The sequence below is a fragment of the Bacillus rossius genome, chromosome 15 (genome assembly GCF_032445375.1).
Source record: "Bacillus rossius redtenbacheri isolate Brsri chromosome 15, Brsri_v3, whole genome shotgun sequence".
Classification (NCBI taxonomy): domain Eukaryota; kingdom Metazoa; phylum Arthropoda; class Insecta; order Phasmatodea; family Bacillidae; genus Bacillus; species Bacillus rossius.
The window spans coordinates 38,706,411-38,722,687 of NC_086342.1; the positions used below are offsets into that span (position 1 = coordinate 38,706,411).

Genomic DNA, 16,277 nt, shown 5'->3' on the forward strand with positions numbered 1-16,277 from the left:
AACATAACATAGCATTTTATGCGGTATCAGAAGTAACGAGTAACGTAACGATACGATAATAATGAGTATAAATAGTTATAGTAACGAATACATACGGGTACGCTTTTTTTGTTACTTTTACACCTCTATATAGATCACAGACACAAGATGGCCAACATAATTTAACAACACAAACATTAAAAACATATTTATGTAGTTGTAAATTCGTTTTTAATACATGTTCATATTTATGTTATTAAAGTTCACTATCAAATAAAGTATAAATATCATCTTACGTATTAATTTCATTATTTTAATAGCATATATGGTTTGAAACGTGGGCATTTTTATTTTCAAACAGGTAAACTATGTATTTACAGCAGGATATTTGCTTGCGTTACGTTGGCACAAAATTCGTCCTTTACTTTTTGAGATACTTCATCAAGTACAGCATGGCCAATATAAGTAGTGCTTGTTTAAGTATTACTTTGTCAAGTATAGGTTTATGAATTCATTGCTGGAATAAGTACTACTTGAAGAATAAGCACTACTTTATAAAGTATTACTTATTCACCAAACAAGCCTTCGACTATGAATCCCGCCCTAAGAGAGTTAAAAAAAAATTGGTTGTCTGTAATGTCAGTTTACGGACGATAGTTTAACGTGACGTCATAACAAAACATTGATGAAATGATTGCATACTTTTATGAATAAAATTGAATAATTTTTATTGAATTATCACTATTTTGTATGGATACAAAGAAGGAGTGAAATGAAATCTACAATTTAATTGATAAATTTACTTTTATTTGCACTCATTAATTCAAATATGTTTATAACATTAACGAAGAGATTATTTTAACTATAACTTTTATACATGTTTGCTATTTAACTTCTTCCAATCTGTGTTATTCTGTTAAGGATAGGACGATAATAGGAAAAGTAGGAAACGAATGGGAGTGTTTCAAGTTTAAAGTGCCTCGAAAAAGTCAAATCGATGGTTGTTCCAATTGAGTGGAAGAGAGATAGATGCTACGCAAGCGTACAATGAGCATAACGGGACACAGAGTAACGGGACAATGTGTGTAACGGGACACTTTTTCGTGCGTGCAGCCGGCGTTCATCGATTTATTAGACGTTGTCATGTCAAAAAACCTAGACAATAATAATTTATGCAACAAACGCAAATAAACACACAGTAAATTAAAACATAATTTCCTAATACTCACAAACAGATCGATACCTTGAGAATGCCTCGTTTTGGGATCCAGGAGGTAATTGTAGGGCATGAAGACAATATCGGCAGTGTCTTTCACTGCTTTGGCAATGTAGTACGGACAGCACTGCAGTTTTCTGCTCTCTCTTACCAAGTCCTCAATGTCGAGAATACCTCCATCTTTGAGTGCAGAACTCTCTTTGGCTGTGTCCACATTGTTATAGAAGTGGCATGAGCGAGAATTCACTTTGGCACGACAAAAGTGATCCTGAAATCAGACTTAATGAGTTACAAAAATTAATCATGAATTACAGAAGCTCAAAGTTAAAATCACAGCTGACAAAAAACAGTAGGTTACTCAATAACTCATTCATACCATGCTTCTCAACTTAAGTAATATAGGAATCTAAACACAAGGTAGGTCATTTTAAATACATAATCAGGTCTACTCTAAACTATCAAAGATAATAAAATAATGTAAATTTAAGTATTTTTATGCAGTTACTCAGGTTACAACAATACGTATAAAGAAAACTTTTAATTAGGGAAAGGCCAATCCAATCCTCAAATACAATCAAATCCTTAGTATTTCGAACGATTTCATGTACGAGAAAAAATATTCAAAAAATATTAGAGGAAATGAAGTAAATTACAAAATTCAACATTGATGACATCTGATGTTTACTACGTATTTTTTTTCCTTTTACCACTCCTGTTACCATTCCCCAAGATAGTGTACTTTAAAAATATAATTATAATAATAAAATTACAATATGTAATGATTATGGAAACTTAGTTCATGAACAAACCATTTAAAAGGTTAAATGTTTCAACAGCACAGTTGACATTTTTTCATTTCTTATACATCATATTATTTTGGGCCCTTTGACACCTAGATTCAGATTCGAGAAAATTGGAATTTGACCTTTCACTACTCTTAATTAAAATATTCTCAAGAATTATGTATTTGTATTTCGGATTAACATCTAAAACATCTAAAACATCAAGCAATATTTCAATTTCTAATTGCAGTCTGACCTTGACAGTGTCGCCTGTTTGGGCAAAGTGCAAACGCCACAGTGTGCAAGTATACAACTGGCATCACGACGAGCGTACCTTATTTTTGACGTTCACAGTCTTCATCTCAGGGTGGATGCACATCTGGTCCCTGGAACCCAGCACGGCCACCTTCACGTGAGCGTAGCGCGTCCTCTTCAGCTCCTGCACGGCCTGGGTCAGGTCTGCGTGCGTGCGCGAGGCGTAGATGATCCTCGGGTCTCCTGCGAACCCACGTGTACGGGAACGGAAAACATGTTTGACGGATCATAGTCTTTGAAACAGATATTGGTACATACTTACGTATTAACGCCACCGCAACAGAAGTTGCGCTAATCTTGTTGTTCGCACACGCACGCAGTTATCTTTTGTATTCCTTGTTCCCTTGTTGTTTGCTGATTTTTGACGCCATTTTTTAGTGCCACGAAAATGTGTATTTGGGATTTGCCAAAAAAAGAACAAGATACAATTTTATTTTTTCAGGAGCGAAATATTTTAACAAAAAAAAACAAAAATTTACCAATTCCCGTGACATTAAACTTTATTTTGGTAAACGTAAGTTTTGTAAATGTAGGTAATTTAAGACAGTGGGATCAGCAAGTGGGACTTAGAAAAGACAACTGGTTTGAGGGAAGCACTATTGTGAACGGTTAGTTGGGTTGGTACAGCGACATTAAAAATAATGTAAAATTCTGTTACTTTAGGTTAGAGATGTTCAAAATACTTTAAAATATTGTGGACGGTTGATTGGGTTGGTATCGCTACATTAAAATATACTCTAAAATCATGTGAATGGTTGGTTAGGTCAGGATAGCTACATCTTAAACTGGTAACTCCTAAGCAGTCATTAAAAATTTTGTGAAAAGCAACTTGATTTATCAGATTAATAAGTTCTCATTTTATTGCTCTACAACCTAATACATCACTAACTATCTCACTCACATCACATTCATTACATCAACTTGTTTACATACACCGAGTCCTATTATTGATGCTCGTCCTTTTTCCCTCCACACGGGTGCCAACCTCTGTCTCCACAATTCTCATGCTGGGTGCCAACTGACACATATCAACAACACTAAACATAACACCCTTCCCCCTTAAGTGATGAAATCCTTCATCCACCCTGGTTTGACCGTTGCCCTATTAGGCCTGGTACTACTAGACGCATCGCCTTCGTGTGTTTGATTCCCCTCACGGCAAGGGCCCTGTTGTGGGTTTACAAGCCGTGGTGCGCTGGCCTCAAAACCCCGGTGGTCGCCCCTGCTCTGCTCCGTTAGGCGGCACTGGAGACTGTCCTTGCTATGCTCTGTTGTGCTCCCCTACCTGCCGCTCCACTTCAGCGCTGGAGGATCCTACTGCGGATCCTACCCTCTCACCCCCTGCTTGTGGAAGACTCCTGCTAGCATCATTTCCAGGAACAGCATACCTACGGCGCAATTGATCAATGTGCCGTCTCATGTAAACTCCTTCACTTGTTAACACTGTATAAGAAAGGGGCCCTGTTACGCCCACCACAACAGCAGGAACCCATTTCGGTCCCCTACCCATATTCAAAGCGAATACCAGGTCTTGGGAAACAAACATCCTTGGAGGAACTGGTTTGGTCTTCTCCTCTTGCTTGCTTTTCATTTCTTCTACAAAATCCGGATGCACCCTGTCCAGGCATGTTCGGAGTCGCCTCCCCATGAGAAGTTCGGCTGGGGAGGCTCCGGTTGCTGCGCACGGCGTCACATGCTGCGTTAATAACATCCTTGCCAAACGGTGTGGTAAGTCTGCCCCATCCAACCGCTTAAGCGCCTCCTTCATCGACTGAACCATTCGCTCAGCTTGACCATTTGACGATGGATGGTATGGAGCAACCTTGACCAGCCTAATACCATTGTTCCTTGCAAAACTTATGAATGCAGCAGAGGCAAATGCAGTTCCGTTGTCACTCACAATAACATCGGGAATACCATGGGTTGCACACAACGTACGCATAGCCGTTATGACACTCTTAGCATCTGTGGCCGCTACCGGTAATACTTCCAACCACTTCGAGTACGAGTCCACCACGACTAAGAACACTTGCCCTCTGATAGGCCCTGCAAAATCGACATGTAGCCTGGACCACGGTTTCCTGGTCCATTCCCACGGGTGATTGGGAGCCTTGGGTGGACTATGATGGGATGATTGACAGATCTCACATTGTTGCCCGACTGCCTCCACATCTCGGTCAAGTCCAGGCCACCACACGTAACTGCGTGCCAGTGCCTTTGTCCGGACCACTACTTGATGGCAAGCATGTAGCGTCTGGAGGATGTGCTGGCGAGCTTCTTCTGGAATTACCACACGGTTGCCCCACAGCAAACAACCTCGATGCGTGGTCAATTCATGTTGCCTCTGAACAAACGGAACGAATTCTTCCGTCACTCTTGCAGTAGGCCATCCTTTCATGGCCCAATTGTAGACTCTTGACAAGGTGGGATCCTTCCTGGTCAGCTCGGCGATCTCTTGTGCCGTTAAGGGAGGAGTGTCAAGCGCTTCTAGGAGAAGTACTTCCATTGGTGCTGGCACAGGGTTTTCATGGGTTACGCGGGGAAGGCGACTAAGACCATCAGCATTGGATATGCTTGCTCAAGGTTGGTATCTCAACACAAAATCATATCCACTTAGCAGTACACTCCAACGAAGCATTCTTGGCGAAATGATGTTTGGCGTAATCTTGTCTACCGTGAATAGCCCAAGAAGGGGTTTATGGTCTGTGCGGATCTCGAAATTTCTTCCATATACGTAGTTGTGGAACTTTTTCACACCTGCAATTATGCTAAGGGCTTCACGATCAATTTGCGCATAATTACGTTCGGTGACCGTCATTGTGCGAGAGTAGAAACATACGGGTACTTCATCACCGTTGTCATTTGGCTGACTGAGAACAGCCCCAACCCCATACTGTGAAGCATCACATGTCAATATAAGGTGTCGATTTGGATCATAATGTGCCAGCAAGGACTCTGATGTCAGAAGGGCCTTGGTACCTGCGAAAGCCTTGTCATGGACCTGTGTCCATTCCCACGGTGACTCCTTCCGAAGCAGCTGGTGCAGGGGCTCCGCCACCTCAGCCTTATGCTTAAGGAACGAATGGTAGAAATTCAGCAGGCCCAAGTAGGCCTGGAGCTCTCCCTTGTTGGTGGGGACCGGAGCTTCATGAATAGCAGCCACTTTATCAGGGGTTGGACGAATTCCTTTCTGATCCACTATATATCCAAGAAAAGTCACCGCAGATGCTCCCAATACACACTTTTGTGCCTTCACATGGATTCCCGCTGCTCGAAAACGCTCTAGGATCTGCCTTACCCTGCTATATAAATCCTCCATGGATGTCCCCTTCACCAACACATCATCAAAATAGGGCAAAACACCATCCATGCCCGCCAACAAGTCCTCCATGAACCGCTGAAACTTACCAGGGGCTACACTAACGCCGAACTGTAGGCGGTTCACCTTAAATGCCCCCTTATGCGTAACCAGCGTTTGGGCCATGGCCGCACTTTCATCCACTCGCAGCTGTTGAAATGCCTGAGCCAAGTCGATCTTAGCAAATACTGTGCCCCCATAAAGCTTGGTTAGCAGTTGGTTAATGGGAGGGATTGGGTACAGGTCTTTCTTCAAAGCCTTATTGATGGTGCTTTTATAGTCCCTGCAAATTCTCACTTCCCCATTTTGTTTTAATACTGGAACAATAGGGGTACCCCATTCAGAATGCATGACAGGTGTATAGACCCCTTGCTCTACTAACTTGTCAATCTCACGTTCAATCTTTGGTAGGAGTGCGAAAGGAACAGCCCGTGGTTTCAGTCGCAGAGGTCTGACTTCCTTGTCTAACTGAAACCCAATGGGAGGGCCTTTGTACTCTCCCAACTCTGCACTGAACACATCAGGAAAATCATTGACCAAGTCGGAGACCGAATAACTTACTGCGAGAACACCTCTAACTTCTATTCCTAGTGCCTTCATCCAGTTCCTACCCAGGAGCGATCGGTGGTGCCCCCTAGACACAATTAATGGCAGTTTACTCTTCCGCAATCCATACGTCACGTCAACTTCACAAGTACCCAGCGTCTCTATAGCATTCCTACTGTAATCCTGTAAGATCACTGTGCTCTTCTTTAGTGCCGGTGACCCCTGGGGGTAGATGTTTGAGATGGTGGATTCATCAACAATTGACACTCCCGCTCCTGTATCTAGCTCCATTTCCACTGGATAACCTCCAATAAACACTGTTGTACCAAACTCAGCAGCCCCTTGCACATTGACGTTCCAAAGATGATACACCTGGTCTTCTGTAGAGCTTGGAATGCTATTCACTTCCTCCTACTGCCTTTGCTCTACCTGATTTACATTGCCCTTGTTCTTATCAGCCGCCTTTGCTCTGCAGACCTTTTCAAGGTGGCCTATCTTCTTGCAGTAATAGCATTCTACATTTATAAAACGGCATGTGGCCCTGAAATGTTGACCACCACAACATGTGCACTTAGGTGTCTTAGAATTTAGGTTACGCCTAGGTGCAATGTTCCTATTACTCACTTGGTCTACCCTCACAGGGATGTGTTCCTTCCCACAAGTTGCTTCCTGTGCTACATAATCGGCATTCACAACGGCTGCCGACGCACCACGAATGTCACGAGTGTTCTGGTATGCAGCCTCGGCAGCAAGGGCCCTTTCCTGGGCTTGGGCGAATGTCAAAACAGATTCAGACAACAACCTTCGCTGCACCGTTTCATCCTTCATACCGCAAACAAAACGGTCTCGTAGAGTAAGGTCAAGGTTATTGCCGAAATTGCAATGTTCGGCCAGCCTTCTCAATTCGGCAATATACTCCGCCACACTTTCATCTTCCCGTTGATTGCGACGGTGAAATTTAAAACGTTGATAAATTTCCGATGGTGTAGGCGCGAAATGGTTTTTTAACAGCGCCACTATCTCCTGGTACGTTTTAGTGGCTGGAGCAGCTGGCGAGATTAACGACCTCACAACACTGTACGTTTTTGGGCCACACACACTTAATAGAACAGCACGCTTCTTCTCGTTACTTGTGACTTCATTAGCTTCAAAATAAAACTCTAAGCGCTCTGCGTAGGCATCCCAGGTCTGTGGATGCGCCACATCAAATTCTTCAATGTTACCCAAGTTAGTCATGATGCTGGTTGAATGTGATACCTATCTATTGTATCCCATCCTCGTCGCCAGTAATAAGTTCTCATTTTATTGCTCTACAACCTAATACATCACTAACTATCTCACTCACATCACATTCATTACATCAACTTGTTTACATACACCGAGTCCTATTATTGATGCTCGTCCTTTTTCCCTCCACACGGGTGCCAACCTCTGTCTCCACAATTCTCATGCTGGGTGCCAACTGAAACATATCAACAACACTAAACATAACACAGATGAAACTGTTATAGATTGGAACAATTACATGCATGAATTGTGTGTCTTGGATATGGAGAATAAACCACTTAAAATCTGTAACTGTGGTGGCGTTAATACGTAAGTACCCTGATATTTGTTATGATTTGCCGATATGTCCCCAACACAAGTGCCTTCTGCATTTACCAGTGGTGTGCTCTCTTCAAGGCTAACAGATGCAAAGCCACTGTAAAAAGCAAGCACATGTAAATTCAAATCTTGCAACTGTAGTGGAGAGAAATATCATCTTCATTATTATGATCATGTACAGTTTACCTGTTTGAAAAAGTGTTATGAGAATCATTAACTGCTTATTTGTTCTTTTCTGCACTATTTTTTTTTATTTAATAAATATTATTTCTAAAATTGGATTATCAAATGCACATGTGCCCTAGTAGTATGTGTTTATGACTACAATGACGGTAAACACAAAGGTCTGATGATCTGGCTAGTTCGGGACCACAGCCATTCGGAATTACTGAACCTCAACATAATTTAACTAGAATACCAAAGAAATTATAATCTACAATACAATGGCACATTAAATTTGTATTAAGCTGCTCTAAAGAAAAAAAATGAGATAGTGTCACTGTTGGGTCATTCCATACCAAATCAACCATAAAAAAACTATTTTTGACACCCAGTCTCAGATTTTGACGAAACTTGGTATGGTTGTTCAATTTATTGATGTAAGTAACCATACCAATTTGTTTTGCTCTATCTCTAGTGGTTTAGATTTTACAGCCCCTTAAAGTTTATGAATTATTGGAATTTTAATCATCTGGCTGCCGTTAACTAGATGTGTTGTCCGATGGAAAAAAAATTCATATTTTTTTAATTTACTAACCATTTTGTCTGAAAAAATTTTTAAGTTTGGATCAATGTAGCCGGAATAATATAAAAAATCAACAAAACTACTAAGTGTTTATTTGGAACCATAAAAAAATCCCAAAGTGTAATTTTTATGATTATCGAAACAAAATGTAGAGTTTTACGGAAAATGGTAAATCTCATAAAGGGAAAAGGATAATCATAAAATCTCTGTTTTGTTTTTGTTCTAAAAGATATGTTCTACCACATTAAACAGTAAGATTTGTGGTTCATTTTACTCCTTTGATAATTTTTTTCACTTCAAAACACAAAAATGAGTTAATTATTAATTTTGGTTAAAAAGCTGCTTTGGCCGCTATTTGCCTGACTGTGTTTCTGAATTATATACAGATGATTAAAATACCATATTTTCCTTTTTGGTATCCCACATGCTTTTTTATAAAATAAATTACCTTACTTGCTGCTTCCTGTTTCCCACGATGTCAAAGCCCTGCATTCGTGCCGTGACACCATCCTGTTCCTTTTCCACTCGCAAATACATTAACAACTGCCAGTGTAGTTTACCTATTTTTTTGTGTTTGTGCCTGGCTGCGGACTTCACACACCCCTTCCCCGTCTTCTGTGCTCGCCCTGTTCCAGATCCAGATGCAAGATCTTCCCAGGAGATAAGCATAGAGGCCAGCAACTGATACAATCCGTGCATAGAGAGAGAATAAGCCGGGCTGTGTGTGACCTTGTGCATGTCCGAACCTGCCTTCCCCTCACAGCAGCATTGTCAGTCCGTCACAGGCAGTTGCCATGAAAGAAGTAAGATTGGTGCTTATACATAACAGTCAATTAAGCATTTCAGTAAATGAGTGTTATTGATAGTATTTATGTGTTTTTATTAAACTAAGTGAGTACCAAAGTGCATTGTTGTTATGTTTTGTTGAACAATGGAGAAAAAGTGCAGTGTTGGAGAAACTACTGAAAGTGATTGCCATCTGTTACACTATGTCAAGGACAAGTCTATACAAGGTATTGAAAAACTTTCTGAAGAAGATTTGAATCTTTTTACATTAAGATGTGAATCCAACAAGGTAACAACTGTTTGCCTTCACCATGAAAGTGTGTTTTTAAATAAGTATGAATTTTTACAATAGATGTGTTGTGATCCTTTCAAAAGACATAAAACTGTTATTAAAAAAGCACTTCGTGTTTTAACTGTACAACAGAGTAGAATCATCTTATCAAAAGGGTACAAGGTTAAACCTGGTCAGAAACTTTGTGCGTTTTGCAGGAATAAACTTTTAAAAGATAAAGAAGCTGACAAGGTTGAAAGTAATGATGAGCACGAGAATGGACAAAGGATATAGGACTAACATTTAAAGATGAACTAAACCAACTTCAAAAAATACTGTAATTGACGAGCTAAATTCTTCCTTTCATGAAATTGGATGTTCACCAACGAAATTACATGCACTTGGTCATCATAGCAAATCACGTTATGCTAAAGAAAAGCTACAAAAAGTTCATGAAAAAGTAAAATCAAAATTTGAAACTGTTCTTGAAGTTGATCTACCAGAAGAAAAAAAACTTGTTGGAAAAAAGTATGTTGCAGAACAGTGAAGACATGGATAAACTAGCGAACATTATTAAAAAGGAAATTATAGGTGCATCAAGAAAAAAAATAAAAGAAACTTTTAACACATCTGATTATTCTGTTCATAAGGCTCAACAAGTGTTTAAAGACAAGGGTTTTTTAGGCGAACCAGACCCTAAGCAAGGGAAACAGCAAGCCTTGAAACTATTGATTTAGTGAAACAATTTTATCAGAGTGATGAACATTGTAGAATTCTGCCAGGGATGAAGGATGTCGTGAGTATAGGAAAAAAGGTTTATGAGAGAAAGCGTTTGATTTTGTGTAATCTTTCTGAGCTATACTCAAGTTTTAAATTGGAGCATCCTCATTTGAAAATAGGTTTTTCAAAATTCTGTTTCTTGAGACCTAAATGGTGCATTTTAGCTGCCTCTAGTGGCACACACTTAGTATGTGTGTGCACAATACACCAGAATGTTATTTTATTGATTCATGGAGCCGGTATAGAGGAAGATTACAAAGAACTGATATTGCTCATAGTTTGTGGAGGAGCAACAAGAGAATGTATGTTAAGGCATTGTGACAAATATTCATCAAAAGATAACCTTGTCCATTTTTTACAGACAAAGTTTGAAGAATATGACAATGAAGATGTTATTGAGTTCAGTCAGTGGGTTTCCACAGATCGAACTGAAATGATAAGGTGTTCCAGTTCTGTTGTTGAATTTATAGAAACAGTTGAAAAACTAAACAAATCAATACCTCATTCTTACATTGCCAAATCACAAGTATCTACTTTTAAAATTTTAAAGGAAACAGCTCTTTCCAATGTAGCTGTAATTGCAATGGACTTCAGTGAAAATTATGCTTTCACGATACAAGAGGAATCCCAAGGTTACCACTGGACCTCAGATTCATGCACTATTCATCCTGTAATCATTCACTGCAAGGATGCAACTGGCAAAAAGCTTGTTCTACCTTTTTTCATCATATCTGATGACCTCAAACATGATGTAAGTATGGTGTACGAAATCCAAAAAACTATGACTGCCTCTTTGAAAGAGACCACCCACACATTAAAGAGATTCATTACTTTAGTGATGGATGTGCAGCACAATATAAAAATAAATACAACTTCGTAAACCTGTGTCTACATGAGAGAGATTTTTTACTGAGAGCTCAGTGGTCATTTTTTGCGACCAGCCGTGGCACAACGGAATGCGACAGAATAGGGGTTACTGTAAAACGCATAGCTCAAAGTGAAAGTCTTAAACGACCTATGGAAAAACAAACAGTGGCTGAACTGTTTGACTTCTGCAAGACCAGAATTGAAAATATTAGTTTCCATTTTATTACTAAAGAAGCAGTTAAATTGACTCGTCTTGCTATGGAAAGTCGCTTCAAAGATGTTCAAACTCTTCCAGGGACAAGATCATTTCACAACTTTCAGCCACAAAATGATTCACAAACAATTGAGGCTCGAAGAAATAGCAAGGATGAAAAAGCAGCTATTGTTTTTAATTTATTTAGCATTCAACAAAACTTATCTTGTGAAATTAGAAGATTTGTACCCTGGATGTTTTATTGCTTGTGTTTATGACAGCTTCTGGTACTTTGGCATGGTGAATGAGATAAATGCTGAACAAAAAGATGTCACGGTACAGTTTCTTCATTCCCGCGGACCATCACCATCTTTTTTTTGGCCTGAGAAAGAAGATACATGTGCTGTGCCCATTCCTCATATTATTGCTATGGTGGAACCGCCAAAAACAATGACTGGAAGAACCTATCAGTTTTCACAAGAATGTATGACAAATATCCAATCAAAATTTGAAAATCTAGAAGAATTTTTAAGTACAATGACCTAACAATGTTACAACCGCAAGAACTGTAAGCCTTAATAACATAGGAGTATTTCATGTGTAAGTAAACACACTAATGTTTTATGTAGTGCAATTTAATAATTATATTTAAATTGAACTGCAATCTCATTACTGAGGTCAGTTCTGTTCGTATTTGTGAGTGTAAAGGGAACAGGTTGATGTCATGGCAGGAATGCAGGATTTGACAGCATGGGAAACAGGAAGCAGCAAGTAAGATAATTTAATTTATGAAAAGGTGTGTGGGATACCAAAAGGAAACTATGGTATTTTAATCATCTGTATATAATTCAGAAACACAGTCAGGCAAATAGCGGCCAAAGCAGCTTTTTAACCAAAATTAAATAATTAACTCATTTTTGTGTTTTGAAGTGAAAAAAATTATCAGAGTAAAAAAACCACCAATCTTACTGTTTAATGTGGTAACACAAATCTTTTAGAACAAAAACAAAACAGATTTCATGATTATCCTTTTCCCTTTATGAGATTTACCATTTTCCGTAAAACTCTACATTTTGTTTCGACAGTCATAAAAATTACACTTTGAGATTTTTTTATGGTTCAAAATAAACACTTAGTAGTTTTGTTCATTTTTTATATTATTCTTGCTACATTGATCCTAACTTAAAAATTTTTTCAGACAAAATGGTTAGTAAATAAAATATAATTAATTTTTTTCCATCGGACAACACATCTAGTTACCGGAGGCCAGATGATTAAAATTCCAATAATCCATAAACTTTAAGGGGCTGTAAAATCTAAACCATTAGAGATAGAGCAAAACAAACTGGTATGGTTACTTACATCAATGAATAGAACAACCATTCCATGTTTCGTGTAAATCTTAGACGGTGGGTGTCATAGTGTGGTTGAACTGACATGGAATGACCCTGTTTAAAAAAGTGTCATTTATCACATTGTGACTGTGATTTACATTTCTTCAAAAAAGATTATGGAAATGTACCCGTGAAATGTAACCTGCTAAAAACCACACGAAACACTGTACTGAAAAATAAAACCCTACAGTAACGATAAACTCTGAGGGCATTCCAAGACGTTCGGGTAAGGTAGTGAATAAGCACTACCTTGTTGGGATACAATCTTAATCTAACTCATGGACCGTATTCCAGAACATGTCCAAACTGAATCCCAGCAAGGAAACAAATCTGCAACCGTTTTATTCAAAGTACCTTGCATAAAGCTATGAACTGGTTTCAACGCAATCCAAAAAACGTTTCGTAATCATCAAGACAATTTTTACAGCAAAAATACTTGAGATAGCAGTACTATCTCTTCAAAGATAGAAACAACTTTCTAAACTTCTCATAAAGTACTTTTAAAGTTGCAATTATTTCTTGTAATAACCAATCAAAATGAACAAAACATATTCCATGATAGCGCTTGGTACGTCCCCCGATGATCACAAAATGACTATAGGCATATATGAGATAATAGCGACAGATACGGGTCAGCCATTTGGACGAAATCAACGAAAAAGTGAGATCTGCGCATTCACAGACCTTGGTCAAAAGATCATCAATGGATAAAATACCACAATCCGTTCCCCAAAAATAAGGGATTAGCTGTGTCCTATCGTGCTCTAAGAATACAGTTAGTGTATAAGTGTAGCATATTAAACGGGTAAACCCTTATATTTGTTGTCGTGGAATACCGGCCTGAATGAACTAGTACTGCGGACAATGCAGTAGTATCACCTGGCAGTCAAGGTCAACAGCCAGAATCCAACCATAAACTCGAAATTCACATGGCTCGATTCGTGACAGAACATAGAATGCAGGTTTAACGACCTTTTCACTATACATGTACGTTTGTGTGTGTGTATACATATACAGAGTAGCTTGGCTTCTCGGTTGTAGCCGTGTCCCTGGAGAATAATTCACTGACGTTTCGGTCGACATTGCAGTCGCCATCATCTGGAAGTAGAGTAGGTAACTGCTCCCTGATGATGACGACTGCAATGTCGACAGAAACGTCAGTGCATTGTTCGCCAAGGACGCGGCTTCAACCCAGAAGCCAAGCCACTCCAGACGATGGCCGTGAGAGCCTGCGAACAATTGAAACTGTGCTACGGAAACGGATGGAAACTAAAGCAAGCAGTGGAAGGCCCACCCCAGGTCCTGGCGGCCGGCACGGTCCCCACGGCGGCGTCCAGGCTCCTCTGCAGCCCCGCGACCAAGTCCCCGTCCTCCAGCTGCAGCAGGCCCTGGGCCTGGGCCTGGCGCTGGGCCTTCTTTGCCGTGAGCCAGGCCAGGCTCGAGCACAGCAGGCTGAGCGTCTTGCCGGTGCCCGTCGGCGACTCCAGCACCCCGTTCTGCCCCTGGACCACACACGCACTCCCTGCATGCTTTCTATCATGTCCCACGAGTTACACTTCAATATCCACCTGCACCTATAGGCCAAGCCTAACAGGAGTTTGTTACCTACATTCGTTTCAGAAATTTTTAATCTCAATGACTGACACACGGTGTCTCTGTTGATTCACTTGTTTGGTGAAATTGTTTATTTGTTTATATTGTCATGTTCCTTATTTTTTTAATGATATTTCAAATAATTAAATATTCATTAAAAATTATACCACTGCAGAGTCCTGAAACAGACATATCATTACGAGCGTATTGTTAGTGCATGTAGCTGACAGACTGCTTTCTGTCCAGAGTGTAAGCCGAGGGCAGAGAAAGGAGTGTGTGAGGGTAGAGAGAACATCCTCTTCAATCCAGACAAACGTCTCAAGTTTGAATTCACCTGCTAAGGCTTCTTACAAAGCTTCATCTCTGTGGCCCCAAGGGCACAAGGTGGGTGACACTGGTAGAAAGTGTCAAATATGTTTCATACATGGTGCAGGAACTTTGATGGGGATGTTGCGTTTAACGAAATAGTACAATCGTTACGTTCTTACACGTAATAACAAATAATTAAATGTCGCTTAGGAAAATAAAATATAATAAATCCAGATGCCAATAATATTTTACCCTTACGTAATAGACTTTATAACAGTAAGATGCTAAGTTCAGAAATTACACGAGCACGGATACCTTGTGTATAATACCATCCTTAAAAAGTCTCCGTAATTACCCTTCCCTAAAACTAACCTGTTGTAAACATTGAATAACTTTTTCCATGTACGGACCTTGAACATCGTAAGGCTTAAACGGAAAACTTATAGTTACTTCACCTAATGTCAAATCTGTCATTTTTTTTTTAATTACAATAAACATCCGCTCTGAACACTTTATATTATGTAGTATACTATTTACAATACGATCATAAAAGCGCGCCATTTGTATTAAACTTAAAAACCCAACATCATAGATACGTTTAGATATAGATGAGTATCATGATGATAACATTGACAGTGCTTACAGCGCTTACATAGGATGGATATTGTACTAGTTTTGAAATGATGGCATTAATTAAACATTCAAAATGTTAATGACCACTTCCATGCTGTCTTATGTATACTTCGAGCATATATATCATAGAGAGCTTATTCGTCGTTTGTTTGGAAACCGAGATCTCGAACAGCTGATTGTTGGCTACCTGCTGGAAAACTTCCATAAGAACCAATGTAGTGGCGGGCTATCGTGCGGGATTTCTATAGTTTGCTGCGTTTGAGAAAGATAATAGGTTTGGTTTATATTAATAAACGTATTAATTAACCAACGTAGAAATATATTAGTGCTGAAGCTTATCAGAAAGTTTGTAAAATATGGTTTTTTAACTTGAAGACCCAACCCTTGTTTACCCTACTTCAAATGTATTTAATTTAATATGGTTACTTCTTGTGTTGCGTACGGATGTAATGAGAGATTCGAAAAAAGAAGCAGTGTTTCGTTTCACAGGTAAGGTTATGAATAAATAGATTTAGTTTAAGAAAGGATTTGAAACAAAGCTGTTGCGATGTGACGATAGCCGACTTAACATTTTGTGAATTAGGCAAATCCGTATTTATAATATACTTTAGTTAATGTCAGTGTCGAGAATTCTATGAAACAATTATTCTAAAAGACAATTATAAACTGATATTCTCTTATTGTTTTGCAAAAGATATTTGGAATGTGATAAACCTAACCTAAGCGACCTTAAACATGATCAACCATTGGACCATTAAATTACTTATGAACTATTTGAATTATTGCAATGCTATTTTACATAATCATTACAATAGATGTCAGTAGCTAAGAAAAATGTTTAATCTTATTTCTAATTTCTTTTTATAGGATGACCCCTAGTTTGATTTTTAATGTTTTTTTGTAGG

General features: G+C 39.1%; 1 protein-coding gene across 4 annotated transcripts in view; it reads right to left on the bottom strand.

Moving 5' to 3' along the window:
• The window catches only part of LOC134539372 (regulator of telomere elongation helicase 1 homolog), a 79,875-nt gene extending 64,555 nt beyond the window's left edge, over window positions 1-15,320 (bottom strand). For 2 of the 4 annotated variants that reach the window (XR_010076302.1, XM_063381361.1), the window contains exons 1-4: window positions 15,112-15,315; window positions 14,132-14,339; window positions 2,312-2,475; window positions 1,209-1,463 (exon numbers count right to left, since the gene is read on the bottom strand). Coding sequence is in view for 3 of the 4 variants with exons in the window: in XM_063381361.1 (XP_063237431.1) it covers window positions 1,209-1,463; window positions 2,312-2,475; window positions 14,132-14,339; window positions 15,112-15,300 (816 nt within the window). In the remaining variant the exon portion in view is untranslated. Of the gene's footprint in view, window positions 1-1,208; window positions 1,464-2,311; window positions 2,476-14,131; window positions 14,340-15,111 lie in introns of all 4 variants that reach the window. The other 2 variants (XM_063381362.1, XM_063381363.1) reach the window with 1 other exon arrangement.
• Window positions 15,321-16,277: the final 957 nt, after the last annotated feature.